The sequence below is a fragment of the Charadrius vociferus genome, unplaced genomic scaffold, assembly GCF_000708025.1.
Source record: "Charadrius vociferus isolate BGI_N301 unplaced genomic scaffold, ASM70802v2 scaffold244, whole genome shotgun sequence".
Classification (NCBI taxonomy): Eukaryota; Metazoa; Chordata; class Aves; order Charadriiformes; family Charadriidae; genus Charadrius; species Charadrius vociferus.
The window spans coordinates 1,114,632-1,135,908 of record NW_009648822.1 but is presented as its reverse complement, the minus strand read 5'-3'; the positions used below and the strand labels follow the sequence as shown (position 1 = coordinate 1,135,908).

The following is a 21,277-nucleotide window of genomic DNA, read 5'->3' as shown; positions in this document are numbered from 1 at the left end:
GTTTTTCTTCAGGCTGTTAACTTCTGGTACGTCCTGGTGATGAATGACGAACACACAGAGCGGCGCTATCTGCTTTACTTCCTTTTGAGTTGGGGGCTTCCAGCTTTTGTTGTGATCCTGCTTTTAATTATCCTGAGAGGAATCTATCATCACAGCACGGCACAGATTTATGGCCTTGTCTACAGTGATCTGTAAGTTTTCCTTTAAAAAAGCATGAGCTAGCTATTGTACTCTCTGTATTGTTACATATTTAATCTGCTTGCATTTAGGGAAGGGGGTATGCGTACAGCCAAATGCAGTAAGGGGAAGGGGATTCCTCCTTTGGTGGAGATGAAGCATGTATGTCACCCCTATGCAATGCAGCGCTTTCCACGCGGTTGGGCTTTGCTCCAGTTTCTCCACAGTTCCATCCTGGGCTGAGCACGGGCAGAGCCAGCTCAGGCACGTCTGCTTTGCAGGGAAATTATTTATTCTTTTCTGAGACTGTGCCATTCCAGGGTAAAGGATAGAAATGGTTACTGCTGCACAAGGTTGTGTTTTTCTTCCATTTCATTTCTCTGTTTGAAAAAAAAACCAAACCAAAAAACACCGCGATACCAAGCCTTAAAACCCCGTCTCTTAGGTTATTAAATTTATTCTCTGCAAAACAATGTTACTGCATTCACATGTCAAATATGTTTCCTGAAGTGTTTCTCTTGGAATATTGAATATGTTATATTCCGAACTGTTCCCAATTTGAGCACTGCTGTAATGCCAATAATTAGCACAGCCCTTTCAAAGCTAAATATAACCTCAGAAAACTTTTCTAATTAAAACAATACATCATCATAGAACTTGAGATGTTTAAGTGAAAAGATACATAGATAAATATTTTTGTTCTCCTTCTCTACTGCTTTTACTCTGGACCCTTTTCTGGCAAAGTTAATCTATGATAATAGCTATTCTAGGATATGAGGCTATTATGCTTATTCACTTTGTGTCATATTACATGCTTCGTGAGCAGAAAAGAGTAAACACACAGCTCCTTTTTAAAATAATATAAGAGTATACAAATTCTTTTTATGAAAACTTCTCATGAGGGTGCTTGCAGAGTAGAACCAAAACAGGAGAGTATCCATCTATCTTCCATAAAAGATACAGTGTGCATCATTCCATTAAATAAATAAAAAAAAATCAGTATCCTCTTTCTTTGTCATACAACAGGAATTGCTGTAAGAAATAGATACTGAAATTCAATGTCTGTGTGTGTGAGTATATCCATATCCATATCCATATACATGTGCACTTATAAATGTTACTTGTATATACACATGTATATACGTATATATACATATGTACAGTGTGCGATAAGCAGAGATACCTGATTTAGATCTAAAATTGGGTACTGGAAGCCATCTAACCATGTTAGCCAAAGTTTAGTCCCACATTAACAGACACCAGCTCTCAACTCAGAAGAGTCTCTGAGTTTCACAATATCAGACCATTCCTAATCTTCATGCTCCATCAGGGAGTGCTGTGGAGCTCTACACCTGCCATACACTTAGATATTTCTTCGCAGAACATGGTGAGCAGGAGTGTTGTGGTTTTCTTCATGGTAAAGTGCCTCTCTGTGCATAGTAAACACAAGAAATGTATGTAGCTTAATCAAGTCTTCTGACTGCAGTCAGACTGGCCTGATGGTATCATTATGCAATGAACCACAGTTTCACAGTTGTTTTCTTTTGATGTCCAAGTCTCATTCTTTCAAAAATTAGGAAAAATCCCTAAGTTCTGATAAAATTATTAAGTAGAGGAAAATTACTCAGTCCAACTCATTTGTCCAAATTAAATATAAAACTTTTCCAGCATCTTATTAAAGTGGGCAAATGCCAGGAATCATCCCAAGCTTAGTGAGTGTGCAGCTTATTCCAGCTCAGTCAATGTGAACGCTGTAAGGGGATATCTGCAAGGATTTTCATAAATAGCATCGATGCTAATTCCTAATTTGAAGAGCACTTTAAAAGTTGCTCTCAGTTATACAAAGAAGACTTTGTAGGAAAAGACTGTGTAGGAAAGAGGACAGATCGAACTACATCACTTGGTTTGTTTTCTCCAAACCAGGATGTAGTAGTGGAAAAAGTACCAAGGAGATTTCCAAAGTCAAGGTCATTGCATACTAATTTCAGAATCAGCCTCAGAAATAGTTTGAGAACAATGGTGTGCTGCTAAGGAACTCATTTCATGTGAGAGCTGGAAAACTGGTTGAAGTAATAAAAGCAGTGAAGCCTGTTATCTTAGCTCTCTCCTAAGTGATCGCTCCTTCGGGCAACTCATTTTTGCATTACTGTGGTGTCTGACCAACTGTTTTGTTCCTAACCAACTGCCATGGGCACAGTTAATAGCCAACAGGATGGCTATGCTGAAAGAACTTCAATTTATGCCTGTACTGAGGAAAAAAAAGATTTGAGCTGTGTTGGATTTTGGGCTTCAAAAGAAATATTATGACAGGGTCTTCCTTCCGATGTGACAGATTTTACACACAAATGCATATATTTTGTACAGGAACTCCCATAACATGTCCTGCTGCAGAACTAAGAGGCTACTATGGTGGTAACAGTAGTATACGTACTGGTGATAATTTTCATAATTAGTGAAGTGTATGTACAATGTGAACAGTGCAATCTTTGGCATCTTGTGAGTTTTTTTATGACGCTGATAAATTTGTCTGTATCAGTGCCACCAAGTAGCACAATTTTTTTCAGATAGTAGCTCAATGATGTGTGAAAGAGCTAACTGCCAAGAAAGGGCTCTTTTACTCCTCCCTTAGCTAATTTCCCCACTGCTCGGCTGAAGAGGTGAAAGGATGTTTGAATAGGACTGGAAGAGTTAGCAATGAAAAGCATATCAGCATGACTTGAATGAAAGAAGCAGTGAGACGGGTGTTTGCCTGGGATGGGTTTGAATGGTGGAACAGCAGTCTATCCGGATGAAAAATGTGGCAGTTCTATGAATATCTGATATAATAACTTTACTAAGGAAAACAATAAGATTTGATCCCATCTTAAAAATATGTATTATTTCTCATGGCTTCTTTTAAAAAAGAATAACAAGTTATTTCAGATGCAGCTGTCTATAACTTCACCTTTGGTTAATTTCTGTGTGTGATAACCATTGGTTCAATCATGTCATGAAACATAAAGTGACTTGTGGAAAAGTCTTGGATCGGCATTTGCCATCTACCCTGTTTTTTACTTTTTGTGTTATGGTAATAGTCTTACACAAAGTCTTGTCAATGTTTGTAAATGAATTCTCTAATGTGTCTCTGAATATGAAGCATGTTGTCTACCCTGGTCCCTAGTAACCATGCTCTAAAATGTATATCCTTGCTTAAGAATTGCCACGATGGCTGAGCCATTAGTGTTTTTTAGTGATAAGATTTGAATTAAGCTCTGAACTAGATGGTTCAAAATTGCTCTAAAAAAAAAAAAAAAAAGGATGCTATCCTTTTGTATTTCTGATGTTTTATGTTGTACAGAAATTTCCCAACCCCTGTGTGAATTTGCTACAATATCTGTCTAAAATATCTCTGTCTAAACTATCTTCTAAGGACGTAAGTTCTACCATTTAGGTACATACTGTTTTAGAAAAGTATTTCCTTTTGTCATTTTGTATTACATTGAATGTCACCATGACTTTGTGTTGTGACATAAGTACAGACCTCAGGATAACCCTTCTCTTCCATTTGGTTTGTTTGGTTTTTTTTCTTATCTCCCATCTGATTGTCTCTTTCAAGGTTATAAAACAAACCCGTAATCTGTGTTTCTTTACAGGAATTAATGTTCGTGCACACTTTAACAACCTTCTTCTCCTTTTGAGAAGTAGTTTTCTTGTTGAATAAGAAGAATTTATGAACAGATGAGTTCACAACAAGACAAGAGTTCAGCTTAAAATCAAATTCCAACTCTCACTGCAGGTCCCAATCTTCGGACAGTTCAACATTTGCTGTTGTCCTGGTATATACTGCCAGCCAGTCACACCCTCATTTCTAAATAGCTTTTAGCTAAGGTCCGTAAAGTGAGTTTAATTTTGGCAATATACTTCAACTGAGTAGTATATTTCTTATAGGTCTCTTAAAGTAAAAAGACACAGTTCAGCGGGTATGGTGGAAAACATTTGGAGGCCAATGGAAAATGGATAATGGCAAGGAGAGATGTGAAGTGCAGTTGAGAGGTGAAGAGAAGAATGTCAAGAATTACATAAAATCTCTTTACCAGTTTCATCCTCATCTCATTGGTGGTTACTTTGAAGAAAAACGTCAGCCGTATATGCCTTGCGTGTATGTTTAGAGGGATTGCATCACAGGGGATTTACAGACTGCAGATAGTTCTTACGGAAACCAAAGCAGTTACAGGAAGCCAGGGGGATGGGAACAGTTTTTTCAGTGGTGCCCAGTGGCAGGACAAGAGGTAACAGGCACAGACTTGAACATAGGAAGTTCCATCTTAACATGAGAAGGAACTTCTTTACTTTGAGGGTAGTGGAGCAGTGGCACAGGCTGCCCAGAGAGGTGGTGGAGTCTCCCACTCTGGAGACATTCAAAACCTGCCTGGACGCTGTCCTGTGCAACTGCTGTAGGTGACCCTGCTCTGGCGGGGGGGTTGGACTGGATGATCTCCAGAGGTCCCTTCCAACCCTGACCATTCTGTGATTCTGTGATTCTGTGATATAAAACCTCAGACTGGTGAATGACTTGGGACTAGCAACGATTCAATCATGTTTTACAGAGGAAGCTGGGTTTGGGTTCATGTCACATTATAGCTCTCTTACACTTAAAAAAACCAAATAAGCAAGCAAGACAACTTCTAAAATGGGCATCCTTGGCACTAAAGTTGCTTTCTAATTTCTCACATAACCCTGAAAATGGAATTGTTCACACTTGCATACAAGTCAAAATTTCAATACCCTTTGAAGTCAGTGGAACCACACCCATTTGAGTGGTTTTGCGTTAATTCATCTGTTTCTGAGATCAGAGGACAGAATTATTTAATTGCAAGTATCAGTTTTTGTTGACAAACATGAGTTTACGAGTTAGTTATGCTACTTTCACTCAGCTTGTACCCAAGAGATGTTATAAAGAAAACGTACTACTGTAAAATTGGCCAGAATCACAGCTCAGTGGAGCTTGAACTTTTAATTCACTTGAGGTGTTTGAAAACTTTTGCCGACAATAGCATTAAAGTATGGATTTTTGTAAACTTGAGAGGTACTCTTTTTGCAGCTTTAAGCTTTGCATCTGAATAGACTTTCTTCTTGAAACCGAATTCCCCTAAGAAGGCCAAAGGACTGTTTCTATTAGAGTATAAATTAAATAAAGTAACCTTTGAAATGGAGAAAACTGGAAGTGATTAGACATGACAGAATACAAACTTTAAAGTTTGTAAATATCTCCCTGCGCACTGTGTCCTTGCAAAAGCTGGTCAAGCTGGTTTTCAAGCACGGCGTTAGCCAAGCTTTAGCCTAGCTTTTTCTAATTGAAGCAAACTGTACTGTTTCCTCTACTTTCCAGACCTTTGTTTTTCAGTCATTTCTGAGACCTGGCAGTCTGCTCCTTGCACTTTTAAGAGCTCTTTTCCCTCTGACAATCCCTGCAGTTTTTGGAAGTGTCTGTTTTTTAGCAGAACCATTTATTTGTCCAAGGGAAGAATGATCTCCACTCTACATCAGGAGGTCCCACTTGGTTCATTCATTTTCATCTGTAAAATCCCTTGTGCAAACAAACTGAGCACAGAACCTCGTGTACCTTTACAATACTTTAAAATCATAGAAGAATCTGCGTATTTGGTTCCAGTGGTGGTGATATGATAACATCTAACAGCAGAAAAAGGCTGAGCTGTATGTTCTCGCCAATATATCTTCTTTCTATCGTATCATCTGCCATGATGATATTTATGAGAAGTGAGGAAAAATGATCATCCAGCAAAATTCCTTTCTAGAAAACAAACACTCCTATCTCCCATACAGCCTAACCCAAGGCAGAGGTTTTTCCATCAAAGTCACTGGATCTGTGACTGTGCGGTCTTGTCCAGGGGACAGCAGAACACAAGGCTACAGAAAGCTGCAAACGATGAACTTTTTTTCTGTGACTAAGAGTTACGACTTTTCCTGTTACTCACATTGCAATTTCTCTGAATCAAGCTCTTGTACGCGGGAAAGGCATGGGGCACAAATTAATGTCTAGCAGCCGTGGCCAACATTATTTGGAGAAGAAACTTCAGAGAAAATGTGTTTCAGTACCAAGTGCATGGCAGCATCTCAAGGGCACTTTGTGCATCCTCACATGGAAGGGATTCAGACCTGAATTTCAGACAAAATAAGCAGTGCTGGTGCTGTGTGAATCCTCGTTTTCCTTGAGAGAGTCATGCCCTGCTGGCCTGTAACCCAAACTAGTAATAAAAGAGAAGCACGGGGCTAACTCGTGCTCTGGGATATTAAGTCTGAATTGTTGGTTTGTTTAACACCTGTGTGCCGAGAGCTCTACAATGCACAAAACCAGAGGTACTGTACACTTCCAAGGACTCTGGTGTGGTGAAGCACAAAGGCTAGCAGGGTAGCAGGGTTCACATTTCTTGCAGGTCTAGTGAAAAAGTGGATGGCTCGAAGGAAGCACGAACCTGTGATTATGCCCTGCGTGTTATATAGACTGTGAAACAGCTGCACGTAATGAGAAATGTTCACTTTAACGTCTTGCCGGGACTGGAAGTTTGAATGATAAGACGCACCAAAGATTTCTTAAATAAGTTTTAGCTCATAAGGATAGGTGGGAAGATGGGGACAGCCTGGGCTCTAGATCTGAAGGAAAATATAAAACATGACAGTCGGTGATGCCATGTCTAAATACTTCTCTGAGGTTCATTTCTTTTGATGCTGTTGTAAGGATAAAATCTTCCTGAAGCACCTTTCCAGACGCCACTTTTGGTTAAGTTTTATTTGAAGGGCTACAGCCCCCACAACTTCTAATTATTTACTGGCTGCACTTACAGGGAGGACCCCGTACACCTGAATTATTTCTTCCAGATAGAGTCCTGCTTTCTCTGTAACTGAACACCTGGCAGGCTGGTGCGCTGATAACCCAGACAAAAGACTGGACGCTGCTTTGAGTCTCACCAAGCTGAATGAGTCCCTGCTGGCACACGGTCTGGGCTGGGATCCTCGCTTGATCGCTGTTCCCTGAAACGGAGCCCTGCTCTCTTAAACCCAGGGACTCGTGCCACTACCAGTAACAGGATTTTTTTTTTTTTTTTTACCTTAGAAGAGAGCTAATTTCTGTCCAAGTATTTGAATGAAGTCTCCTATGTCCCCCTTCCACTATTACTTCAGAAGTGCTGAATTTAGTCCTGAATCTTAGAACAACATGCTTGAAACACCAGACTTTCACAGGCAGGAATAGCCAAGAAAATAGCTAAGAATAGCCAGAAAAGGCATTCAGAGATTTTAATTGAACGGTCAGACGTGCTAAGAGGAAGAGGCTTATGTGACGAATGGATGTGGAATTCCCATCCCCTAATGCCCGAGCCTTGCTTTATGTTCTGCATGGACTTGGAAGCGGTTCTCTGCGTGGTCGTCTCCCTCCGGCTTGTGCTTCCTGTTTTCCCAGTTTTTCCACTCCCTTTCTCCTCAGTTCACTGGCAAACCACTGAGGGCTTTGAAGCTTTTTCACACTGTGGTTGCTAGAGCTCAGCGCGGAAGGATGCTTGGACATCAGGATGCGGGGCCGATTGCTGCGTGAACCACTGGGTGGGATCCGTGGGGGGAGAAAAGCCTGCTTTTGTCACAGGCTGATTTCTCCCGTTCACTGTTTTGCCCTTCTCAGCAGGGTAAATTAGCCCACGCTGAGATCTGTGCTACTGTAGGAGAAATGTTTCTGGCGAACCAACTGCTTGCGTTATGTCTACACTGCACCACTATATAGAAATCCCCATATATACATATATATATATATATATACTGGGAAAATTAACCTACTTCCCTGATGTATAGCAACAGTTAACACAGTTCAAACTTTGGCCTTTTTGTATTCTGTACTTGTGCTTTATTCTCTAAATTCCAGCATTATTTCCAACGAAGCTGCCTAATGTGCTACCCGCTGCTAAGGATTATTTAAAAATATCTCACTGCTAACTGTGATGGCTTTAATTACCTTTTATTTATCCCTCATTACCAACATATGTTTTCAGTGGAGGAAAATGGTTGAAGGCGGGGGCAGGGAGGTTGAGTGCTTTTTGTTTCTTGGCGAATGTTTATGGTTAATGTTAAGCAAATGTTAGCGCATCAGAAACAGACATAATCACTGTGTTGTGCTTTTAAAGCATTAAAATAAGGATAAGTTCTGGCTGATTTGAGTGATGGAATTTTGAAAAGGGAGTAGAGAAAAATACTTGTTATTAAGGTAAAATGCCCAACCGCTGTTAGGTTCTGGCAAATTGAGGTAGTCTTACAGGGTTGGAAGGATGGGTTGTTACAGGTGAAAGCTGCACCCACAAATGACCTTGGGGCCCGATCCGTCAAACAGGTTCAGATGAGGGGATTTATGTGCCCAAGCAAAACGCCAGAGACTCCTCTGCAGCCTGCGTGGTACTATGGCAAGAGTAACCGAGAACAGCTGCAGGATGAAGGCTTCTCGCATCCCTGCCACCAACAGCTTTTAAAAGCTTTCATATTTCCTTTTGGGTTGTGTAAGAAATTAGCAGGATAGTCCCTCCTACTTTATGGCCTTTAATTAGCAGAATACCGCCTACTGCTACTAAAAAAGCTTGTTCTTGGCTTATCTGTTTTCCAACAGTTTAGAAAAGCCTTCATCTGATATGCTAGAATATAGCAGGAAATGCTAAAATAAGCAATAGTGAGATATATACCAGCAACTGACTCTGACTGCTTCAATGACACTGACATGCTGTTTATAATAAGTATATATATATAACCTCTTGTATTTTCTCTCCCTAAAACAAGTAGAAAAAAAAATTGTTTTGTTTTGTTTTGTTTTTTTAACTTTACTGCAGCACTGTTCTGCAATGGGTCGATTTTGTGTTCACATTTTAATTGTGAGATGTGCATGGACATTATTTAGCGCCGAGAGCTGTACCTTAGAAGGCACAATTTTGTCTGTGCTATTTCACAGCGCCAGTAATTAAAAGTGTATCATCTCACCAAACTCTGCTAAGGTACATCTGAGAAAAAGGAATGCAGCTTTAGCAGATGGATTTGTATTAGTATTATTAAATTTAACTGTGAGTTTGGCTTATACAGAAACAGTATATCTAATAGGGAGGCTGGAAAAGAAGTGTGTGCTTATCCTGGACACTTATTGTGTTACAACAAAACATACAGGTTAAAAAAAGTTGTACATGCTAAATACTGTTTTGAAGCAGGAAAAGAACTTTTGTGTGGAATTTTGTTATTCTTCGTGCCAAAGGGCAGGACTGTGAACATGAGCCTTGTTTCTGTTTGACAGCTTGCACATGGAAACAGCTCCTTTTTCAGCTAGATTTGCATTAAAATCCTTGGTTTAAAGAATGGATAGAAAAAGTAAGCTAATTAGGAGTGTCTGCCCTGAAAGCTAATACAGGGGAAACATTTTCTTGCATGTGAGAAACTGTAGCAAGTATTAAATAGTAAAAATTCCACAAAATAACCATAATAGTAGGTCATTGTTTCAAAGTCGTTGATAATGGCTGATACACACAAGGAAGAAGCCTTAGATGTAAACAGGAGCAAGATAATTAACTGAAATCAGACACATAACTGCTTGTATACTTTTAAAATTGCGAGAGTTTGCAATCCAAGAGATTTCAAGCAGGTTTCTGCCAGCTTTTTTTCCTAGTCAAGTGCTGAAGGCTGCATGTCTTCTGGGACTTTGGGGATGATCTGCCTGGGGACTCCAGAGTTTCCAGTGCCTCAGAAGCCTAAACTGTATTAATGCAGTGCTTCTGCAAGGCCCTTGCTGCTTCTCCTCTGGTAATTGGTGCTTCCTTAGTGTTTACTTTCACAGGAGGCGGGAAAAAAAAAAAAAGAAGAAAAAAAAAAAGTAGGTGTAAAATTGTTCAGAGAAATTTCCAGAGGAGACTATAATGAGAAGACTGAAACACAGTGGACCATGTTCTAAAACAACAGCAGATGACATTTTGGGTTCTCATTATAGGAAAGCGTTGCTTAGGCATTTTATTTTTCCCCTTTTCCCAACTGCTTAGCTCTACAGTAACAGCACCAGTAGAGAAAAACAAGGAAATTGTTTTTCGCCTTATTATGCAATAGGTCTGGTTTATTGACAAGACTGTTGTTGCACACACTGACTCAAACTGAATCTTCTGAAGATCCTGTTCTTTGCTGTTTCAAAACAACATCTTGGCACTTCTTCATTCTTTGTTTGTGGTGGATTGGATTTTCCCCACTGTTTTCTGTCGTTGGTAGTTACTCTGCGAGTACCTCCATTAATGAATATGGTGCTGCTCATACTGAATTTTGACATGTGAGTAAAGGTGACAGGGTCGGATTTCTAGCAGCAATTCCCACCGATGTAGAGTTGTCTTTCAAAAAATTGTTGGGACAACCTGTCCCAATTACAACAAAATTGTTGTAAACAGAATGAGCAAGCCTTGGCTTGATTTCTGGCAATTGTAAATTCTGCTGCCTTCTGAGTTTACATTTCTTAACTAAAATGATTTCACTGTGTTTTCATTACCTTTTTTTCCTCCTTCTTCCCCTGTTCCCCTCACTCTCTTTCCTCTTTGTGTTGCTGCATAGAGGAAAGAAACTAAAAGAAAACTAAATAATGCCAAAGGGTTGACTGCCACACTATCACTCTATAAAATCTGGAAAAAGTGTGATTAAAATTTTTTAATTTAATTTGAAATTTATATCCAGTAAAAGAATTAATTTCCCAATGTTGAATTATATATGAAATAAAAGGTATGGGCCTATCTCTGAGCTAATCTGCATGAAATATAAACTGATTTAAATTCATCAAACACAAACACGGCTTTCATTTTCATTCATAGCAAACAATATCCACAGCAGTGATACGGGCAATAAGAGATTTCTTGGGTTGTTCACTTTCGCATCATCCTGATGAGGTGACAGAGGCCAAGTAAAGCACTAAATCAAAGGGGGTCAGTCTAGCTGTGTTGTGCTTTGGGCAGTAGTATTTAATTATGGAAGTCTCAAAATGTACAAGTGGGTGACTTGTTTCACAGCTGCACTGGACTCTTTGGGGCAGCTTTTATGGTTCATCTGAGATTTGCTTGCTTTGACACATGAGCAGACGGTGTTTGATGTTCCTGACAAAATCCCCTATTTCGTTCTGAGGAAAAGTGATTAAACAAAAGAAAAAGTAACATCATCGTGTAATCTTTGAGCTGCAGCTATAGGGAAAGCACTCACCTTTTTTTTTTTTTCCAAAATAATTCCATAGGTATATACAACCTTTCTCAAATAATTAGTTTTGCTGAAATTATAGGGTGAAAAGTGTTTTTTCCCTGATTCCAGTTCTTGCACCCCATCTCTTAGATAAGTAGGGCAAATTGAACCAGCAATCTATTACATTTCGACATTAAAATGTATGTAGTTGTCACCATGGATCAAGACCACATCTGTTGGAGCCTCCAACATAAGAACGACATGGACCTGTTGGAGCAGAGCCAGAGGAGGCCATGAAGATGATCAGAGGGCTTGAGAACTTCTGCTATGAGGAGAGGCTGATATAGTCGGGTTGTTCAACCTGGAGAAGAGAAGGCTCTGGGGAGACATTAGAGCCCCTTCCAGTGCCTAAAGGAGACGTACAGGAAAGCTGGAGGGGGACTCTTGATTAGGGAGTGGAGCGATAGGATGAGGGGGAATGTTTTTTTTGAAAAGGGTAGATTTAGATTAGGTACAAGGAAGAAATTCTTTACTCTGAGGGTGGTGATCCCCTGGCGCAGGATGCCCAGAGAAGCTGTGGCTGCCCCATCCCTGGAGGTGTTCAAGGCCAGGTTGGACGGGGCTTGGAGCAACCTGGGCTGGGGGGAGGTGTCCCTGCCCAGGGCAGGAGGGTTGGAACTAGATCATCTTTAAAGTCCCTTCCAAATCTAACCATTCTGTGATTACAGATGTAGGATAGCCTGTGAAACAGCTGGTGGAACATCATGGCCATGGGTTTGCTGGGAGTTGCTTTCTACTCCTAAGTAACAAGCGACAGGACAAGAGGAAACAGCCTCAAGTTGCACCAGGGGAGGTTTAGGATGGATATTAGGACCAATTTATTCACTGACACAGTTGTCAAACATTGGAACAGGCTGCCCAGGGAAGTGGTGGAGTCGCCACCCCTGGAGGTATTTAAAAGATGGGTAGACGTAGTGCTGAGGGATATGTTTTAGTGGTGGACTTGGCAGTGTTGGGCTGATGGTTTGACTTGATGAACTTAAAGGTCCCTTCCAAACTAGACGATTCTATGATCCTATATCTTCCCCGGGGAGCTGTGCTGGCCTCAGGATCCTCAGCTGCAAGAAGCATCTTCTCTGACAGTGTTTGCGCAGCGTGCGGGCGCTGGCTAACAAAGCACAGCGTTGTACGACCCTGTTAATAAACAGCTGGTGGAGCCCGTAATGCTCAGCCTCCAGCAAGTGGCAGATCATCACCCAGCGGATAACAGACCTGGCAGCGCTGCCAACCGTGCCCCTTGCTGGAGGTGGCTGTGCATGGTGGGACCAGTGCCGGAGGGGACCCAAGCTCCTGGGGCATGGTCCTTGGTGTTTGCTCAGCAGCAGCAGCGGCCTCCGGAGCCAAAAGCTGAGTATTTCTGGGTGTTTTTTTGCCAGGGCAGCACGAGGAGGGGGTTTGCCGACTCTGCAGGCTTGCAACTTTCGTTTTTTCAGGCTTTTTGCAAGGAAAGAAACCGGTGGTTCCTCCAGCGAGCAGTCACGAGGGTGGGGGGGACAGGAAAAAAAACACCCTGAAAACCCCAAACAAACAAAACTCTGCATATTGCAAAAGCCTCTGTTAACACCCAGAGCTGGAGATTCTCTGGCGGCGTTGCCTGGAGGTGAGAATTGAGGCAAAGTTTTTAATAAAAAAAAAACCAACTCGTAGCAGGAAGGGTTGCCTGTGGTTCGCTTATCAGCGAGAACATTTATTTATATTAGTGTTCTTCCCTTATCAGTAACGGCACTGGCATGAGCTTATGGTAGAAGTTCAGCAAACGCTGTATCGTTTAAGTTAAAAAAGGAGAGAAATCTGTATGAATACTTGGTGTGCTTTGTTACATTTCTGATTTGTTTCACCTGACATTTTCTTAGCTATCCTAAACGTCTCAGCTTACTGGTAGAAAGCCTACTTATTTTTAGCAAATTTCCCCTTTAAATTACAAAAAGGATTTTTTTTTTTTTTTCAGAACTAGCAGCAACAGGAACTGACATTTAAACAGCTTCAGATACAGATCATGCAGAGAGAAGCGCAGTGTTTACAACTGTTCCGTCTGTCATCTTAAATTTCAGGGGTGCTTTATACACAGCAGATTATTCTTTGGGACTGGAACCCACCAATATGTGAAAACTCCTTTCTTCATAAAATGTAACTCCAGCAGACTGCCAGTTTTTAAAAAACTCCTGTAATCATCAAGCACCCTTTAATTTCAGTACAGTCAGTATTTAGGACGCAATTCTCACAGCTGCCTGCGTTTTTTTATGGAAAGAAATAGGCAAAATATTTCTAAGTAAGAGCACGTGCATATCTAAATACCCCTTAAAAATCTTAAACTTCTGAGTTAGAAATTTCCACTGTGTAATAAATACATTTCCAAGATTTTTCCTAATAAAAACAGAATTCAAGCTATTTTGTAATACTGCACTGCAGCTTGATTTAGGAAAACCGGAGTTCAGTTTAAATTTGATACAGACAGTGTAATTCGGCCGACATGGGTTAAGTGTGCAGTTTGATTGCAATTCATTGGTAAAAAATATTAATTTAAAAAAAAAAAAAAAAAGCTTGGCAGGCATTTTCCAAAGAATACAGGAGAGGTGGTGGGCAACCACGTCCTGCCCAGAGGATGTCAGTGGGATGTGGGTTGGGTGATGCCTCTTTGAAAGGTCCAGCAAAGCCCTTTGACTCAGTTATAAACCAGTGCTGCTTTCACTCTACCTTAAGGCCGTTTATTAGAGTTACTGGGTGAAAATATAAATCAGATAGCCCTCTCCTGGTTATTTTGAGCTACTCTCTTGTTGAAGAGCAGACCAAAAAAAAAAAAAATCCTGAGAGGAACCTCTTGCTAAAGGAAACCTCTGCATATCAGAGAGTCATCAAAATATGAAGCCATGCCACATTTCCGTCAGCCTTCGCTGCTTGAATAACCTCTCTGGCCTGCCAAATGTAATTTAGAGTACCCCAAGGTGGCTGTAACTTATGCTGACCAGTGTGAATTTATTCTTCCCTGTTCAGTCCTGTGCAAAAATCAGCCTTTTTGGAGGGAAGGTCCTTGCTCAGTGGGCTCATATGGAGGTTTCTGAAACACTGAATCATGAAAGGGGACATGTTGTGTCTTCCTGAGCCACGACACCACCGTGAGTGCCTTCCAGTGTTCGGTTTGCCCAAACTGTGTCACTTCTCCTTTTAAAACTTGCCATGGGCCTGAGGTTATTACGAATAATGAGCTGTTAGAGATGCAGCGTGCGTCTGACCATTAACGCTCAGCGTCAGTACAGCTGCCATAGCCTTTCGAGTCTTAATTTTTATCAAGGCATCCCTGGCCTTGTGTAGTGATGCTGGAAGCCAGATGTTTGTTTTCATCAAATCATGGTTTTACACTTTTTGGAGAGGGATGCGTAGCATTTAGAAAAACAACATTATTATAATCATTATCATCATCATCATCACAATTATGTAATAATAATGTATTTTTAAAAGAATGGAAACTGTTACTTCCTTTTCATGCAGGTCATTATGCAACTGTAGTACATTATTTTATTATGACTTTTTTTTTTTTTTCCTATACTTGCTGGAGTTTTTTGCTTCAGACAAAGATGCTTAAACACCGTTGTCAGTTCTGAAACAGCACAGACATAAGCATTCTCTTTAGCTGGCTGGGAAATTATGACATCCAAATTTGCAAAAAGACTAGTTTGTATTTAGGCCTTCATTTATATGTTTTATTAACTATTGGAATATGGCTATCACAGTTTGAACTTAGTGTAATGAATCAGTTTTCCAATATACTTTACTAGCTGATTTTAATTTATACATAAACACTGTAGTAAAACTGTTAGAAGATACTTTTTCCCAATCTGAGTTTTCTGTAGAAGTTTAATCTTACCGCTGTAAACCAAGACAAAGGGAAAAAAAAGTACTTGCGTATAAATTTTCGGGACCAACTTGAAATACTATAGAGGACTGTGTCTCTCCAACTGTTAGTTGTCTACCACCACCCAGAACCTGTGTGTGGCGTGCCCTCACAGGTGGCATGTGGGCATTTTTCAGAGCCCTAAGGCCTGGAGTAGGGTTGGAGTAGTGTTGATAGCCTTTAGAGGATGGAAGGAATAAAATCTGTGGTAGGTTCATCAATAATGACTTTTTTTTGACTCAGCCTGCCTCTGCCTGGTTATTGTTTTGAAAATATCTAGTTGGAGCAATGTTAAACAGAGTTGGGCATTTTGGATGCTCCATGCTCGACCACAGATCCCTAGATCTTCGTTTGCCAGTGTGGATGTCCCCCACTAAGTCAGTATTGAAAGAGGATGGGAATTCTTCCTGGATCCTTGTTTTTTCCTTTTCACTTAACCAAGCACAGATGCATTGTGCCAACACTGGACCAACATTTGGTTGAAAACTGTTTTTTCAAGCTGTACTTTCATGTTACTTCATCCATAGAGACTGATTTTCTGATTGTCTAACGATTGTCCTGGCAGTGGCATTCTCCTTCATTGTGCTTTTTGACCTGGCACCGACATCCTCAAGAGCCTTGTAAAAATTATGTTACATCCCTAACTTTTCCTCCTACGCTGCAAATGGAAATTGTAGTCTTTATAGCCCTTGCTTAGTAACGATAGATGAGAGAAGCACTACTCAATACTACCATTTGCATGCCACGTTATTACTCGGAGCACACCTGACAGCAGTGGTTGCTTTCTGAAGACTTATGAAAAAAATGTAAACCTTGGGATGTTGTATTGTATTGCAATGCCCTTTGCCCTTGGCACAACGAAAAATTAGAAAAACCTTTGCTGATGGGTTGTTTTAAAATTCTCTTGTTTGTGTCTTATGCGTATCTTGAGAGAGAGATTCTCTGACAGGTAGCAGGATACGAGACATATTAGCAGTGAAAGTAAAGTTTTTGGAAAACATTATTTGGGGTATGGGATAAAGCACGTACTGGAGCTATACATGTGGTTTTCACTCTTGTGCATCTGAAGGATTGCTTTTCCTATCATGCAGTTTGGATAGTGCAATATTTTAGCTGATTATGGATATAAATGAGCTTGCTTATCATCAGAGGCATTGGCGGGCAACATCCTAGTCAAATACCTAATAGGATGTAAATAAAATTCATGCTAGGAAGATTCTCTGGATGTGTGCAGTTATCCTGTGCATGTGCATAGTTTGCAGTTATTGATAATGAAGAGAAGGGAAGGAAAGGGGAGAAAGCAAAGAAGAAAGGAAAGGACAGGCAAGGCAAGAAAAGGAGTAGAATTAAGACATTATCCACAGTGGAAAAAAGAAAGCTCAGCTGATCTTCTCCATTTCCTGTTTTGGGCTTGACTCTGTGGATTGCCTAGGAAATGTTTAACAAGTGTTCACCAGACGAGAAAGCTTTATCTGCGTTAGAACTGAACCTCGGGGGCTTCATTCAAAAGAATGGTTCAAACACAGAAATTAGAGCTGCCTAACATCTCTCATTGCAAGGCATGTGCTTTAGGTATTTTTATCTTTCTTTTCTCAGGCATTAATTTCTGGGGTTGAAAGTACCTTGTGAGTTTGTGCCCGGGTCCTCTTTAAGGGACCTAGCCCAGTGCAGCTGATCCCTTCTGGGACTACTGATAGCCATCAGCCAATCTGGGCATAGTTTAAGCCTCTCAGCTTGTGTTTTCCAGCACAAAGTATTACAACATGGAGAAAGTTTTATTCTTTTGGTTTTTGCCTATTCTTAGATTGCCAGTTCCTTTGCCTACTGTAGTTTGCCAATACATGTCCCTTCTCTTTAGAAAGAAAAAAAAAAAACAAAACAAACCAACCAAGCAAATCAAAATGATTTGTTTCAGTCTTTCTGAGTGGAACATATTTATAAGACCTCCGGTAGTCTTCATTGCTCTCCTGTGAGCTTTCTTCATGCAACTCATGTTTTTGAAATGTGCTAAAACCAGACACAGCTTGCCACTCAGTTTTTTGTCATGCTGACTGGAGCAGAACGGTTACTTCATATGTGTCACACCATATACAGCTGTTCATACGTCCAAGTATGACATCCACCTCTGCAGCAGCAGCATGAGGTTGCCGCTCATGTTCTGCTTAATGTCATCCACAGTATTTTCCAGATACTTTTCTGCAGAATTAAGCACTAACCAGTGAGGGTGGTAGGTGTCCAGTGGGATTTACAAATTTGCTTTCCTTGTGTTGCATCCTACTACATAGTTCAAAAGTCTCAAAAAGTTTCCAGGTGCATTTATAAGCCAAACCTGTAACCTCATGAAAGAATGAAATCGTTTATCTGATGTAGTCTATTGTCCAGAAAAGCAGCATGATTTTGGCTTTTTAATTTTTCATGAGCTGAATGTTTTATCATGTCTCATATTTGGTTGGTTGGATCCGTTCAAAAGACTGATATGTCAATTAGATCATGTTGTTGCCCTTTCAGACCTTTGGAGCAATATTAGTACATATCTAGTCATCTCAAATTTCCCTATATATTCCAAGACATTGGAAAAGCTGTCAGACTAACTAATTAGGTAATTTTTTCCTAATTCTTGAATGAAACTTCTCAAAGACTCATGGCTTTAAAATGTCCTTCGAATACTGTTCAACATCTTCCTTGGTTACTAATAGACTGGAAAATATTACATTAACCTCATATAATACAAGTCTGGGATAAAGGAGTTTCCATTCAAATTTACCACAGCACAAAGCTGGGAAAAAAATACATTGAATGTTGGTTATAATTCATAATGTTATTGACATCTGAGGTCTGTTCTGAAAAAGTAGCATGGTATTCTGTGGGGACATGTGGAAAGAATTGTATCTTGCCAAGAACAATTAGCTATGCAAAAATAGGATGGGGAATAACTGGCTGTTTACCAGTTCTTCAGGCAAAGATCTCGTGTGTATTGTGGATGATAAACTGAGCATGAGTCAACAACTTTGTGCTATGGCACAGAAGGCAGGCATGGTATTGGCCTATATATAAAGCAACTTAGTCTTAAGGACACATAAAGTCTTTCTACTGTAGTCACGTACTGAGATGAAATGCTCTCAAAGGCACTGGACCCCGTACTTTAAGAAATACATTAGCAAAGTGGTGTAACCAATGAGACTGGCAAAGGTCTTAAATACAAAATACGCTCAGACAGACTGAAAAGTCGTGGACTGTTCAATTAAAAGAAGACTGGAGGGGAAAATTGTAGCAATTTACAAGTAGATAGAGAAATGTTGCAGCAAACAAGGGAAAAATCTGTTTCCCCCATCCATGTTAATTATGCCAAGATATAATGTGCATAAACCACCCAAGAAAGAGTTAAGTTTAACACTAGGAAATGGTCCCTAGAGGTAAGCCCCGTGAAGCGCTGAAACGGGTTTCTTGGAGATGTTGCATGTTTTTTATCAGGCTAGGCAGGCATCAGGTGGTAATGACGTAGGGTGTGGTACAGAGAAAAGATTTTTTATGGAGAGAAAAAACGTTTCTAGTTCTCTGCCACAGTATAATTTCCTTTAGTAAAAGGTTTCCAGGGGCAACAAGTCATTTCTGATGGTACTTCCAAAATATTTTCAGATTCTCACTGGTGTTAAACCATCCCGTAGCTGTACCCACGATGCCTTCACAGGCCAACACTTGCCTCAATGTTAGGTAGCAAGGTGGCATCTGTTATACATGACATTGTTTTTTGTCTGGGTTACAAATTTCCTATCTGTGCAGTAAAGCTCAGAAAGCCTCCGAATAAATGCTACACCACCCTCCATTGCCCAAGGTAGCCATAACGCACATCAAATTGGACCGCTCTCTTCAATTCAGTCTTCCTCTGAGTTTTAAAAAGTGTTAAGTCTGTGCTTTTGGGGTGTTGTGCGGTCTGTTGTTAGTGTATCTAGAAGACTGCATGAACTGGAGTAAAGACTATGGGTCTAAACCTGTGCCCCTTTGGCACTGCGAATTTTTGTATAATCTTGTAGAAATATCTAGAATGTTATGTACTCTAGAAACGGAAATTTCTCTGTTGTGAATGTGGCTTGAATTTCCTCAGGAACTAGTGACTGTCATCTCAAATGTTACCCATTTTAAGCTTAGCGGACACTTTGCAACTGGTTTTCTCCCTGTCAGTTCATAGAAAATTAAGCATTTAAAAAAAAAAAAAAAAAAAAAAATAATAAAAAAACCCAAACCAACACATACAACAAAATTGTCCACATGTTTCTTTCCCTGTCAGGGGAGCAGAAAACAACACACAGCACAAACATTAATCTTGTTGTCTAACATATTTGTGGAAAACAACTACAGTTAGAATATAAATCAAGAAAAGAGTGGAACTGTATAGTCTGTTGATGCTGAGAATTCATCAGGTTCAGGAGGCTTTGACACTGCAGAAGCCGACGCGGTGATCTGCTCTGAGGGTATGGCCACCACCAATTCGGTCTCAAACAGTTGCTAAAACCAGAATTTTCCTGCATGCTGTTTTAAAGGAAATGAGCATGATTTTTGTTTTGCTTTAAAATGCTCCGCTTTAAAGTTCAGTGCCTCGTGAGCCGCTCTGCAGCGGTTCACTGCATTGATTCCACCATGGAGGTAGACAGCCACGTGCATAAAACATCAGCAATGCCAAATAGTGTGTGCAGGGTCCGTGGACCAGCGCCTCTAGCTTGGTGCTAAGGGAAATAAAATACTGCAGCATTACCTGGACACTAAACTGCTTTGGGTTTGTACCTCACTGCCAAAAGCTCCAGCGGTATTTGATATAGAGAACAGCAGTGTTCCAAAACAAGAAGAAAGTTGGTAGAAGGGGCCGGAGGGAGCAGCATAAACTCCAGTAAGAATTATTACGGTAGATGTAGGCACACATGGGAGCAGTTCATCAGCTGAAATTGCAAACGGACATATAGCCAAGAACTGAGCGTACTGGTGACTCTGAGATGCAATGCAAGAGATCAGATCTTCTCAGAGAGTTATACTTACAAACTATGTCAAAACTTAAAGTCCATAGGTTCTCCCTATTAAAAACCTGTAGGGTTTTCAAAAGGGGGGTGGTTATTGAACTGTTAAGCTGCCCAAAACATCAGACACAGATAATAAATAGGATAAGATAATATAAATATCCATCATCTAGGATAAGCTCATAAAAGAAAGATATTTTAGGTTTCGGTATGTTGCTTAGATACAGGTCATGCACAATTTGCTGCAGATAATTTGTCAGATTAACAACTTTTTTAGCAAGTAATTATTTGCGAAAAAATGTTTCCATTGTCTGGCTTGCTCTGCACTTCATAGAGAATTGTTGAGCATGTTGTAGAAGAAATACGAAGTGCCAACTCAAGGGTAATGTAGCCTTCCTCCACAACAAAACCAAAATCTGGAACGCAGCAAATTGCTTTTTAAGAAAGTCCAGAGTGTGTGAACATCTAGATTTGTATGTACATCATAACGTAACTTGCATATTTTCATTTTTTAGCATTGTCTCATCTGCTTTGTGAAGAATTTGCTGAGTGAGCATGAATAAATGCTTCAAGCTTTGCCTTTCGTTAGGTTATTTTAGGTACGCCAATTTCTTTCTTTACGTGGAGGTGATGAAATACAAACAGAAGCGCAAATCCATGTGCCTGACCTTTGCCTTTTACTTTCCTGATGTAACATGTGCACTATGAGCAAATTCACATGGTGCCACAGTTCCCTGCTCTGTGTGCCAGGCTGCCCGCCAGCCAGCTGTGCCTGAAGCAAGTGAGAAGCTCAAGAGTTGTCGAGCTTTGTGCCCACGATTAAATAACAATGATGAAAATTAAAATAAAGAATAAATAAAAAAGTAGCAACAACAACCATAATAATAGTAACCTAGACCTAGCTCCCGAGAGAAACTCATGTGACAAGTAAAAG

At 40.3% G+C, this 21,277-nt stretch overlaps 1 protein-coding gene across 1 annotated transcript in view; it reads left to right on the top strand.

Moving 5' to 3' along the window:
- The window catches only part of GPR98 (G protein-coupled receptor 98), a 272,395-nt gene that overhangs the window by 189,373 nt on the left and 61,745 nt on the right, over nucleotides 1-21,277 (top strand). Inside the window, exon 85 of the mRNA XM_009886852.1 lies at nucleotides 13-191. Coding sequence (XP_009885154.1) covers nucleotides 13-191 — 179 coding nt within the window. The remainder of the gene's footprint in view (nucleotides 1-12; nucleotides 192-21,277) is intronic.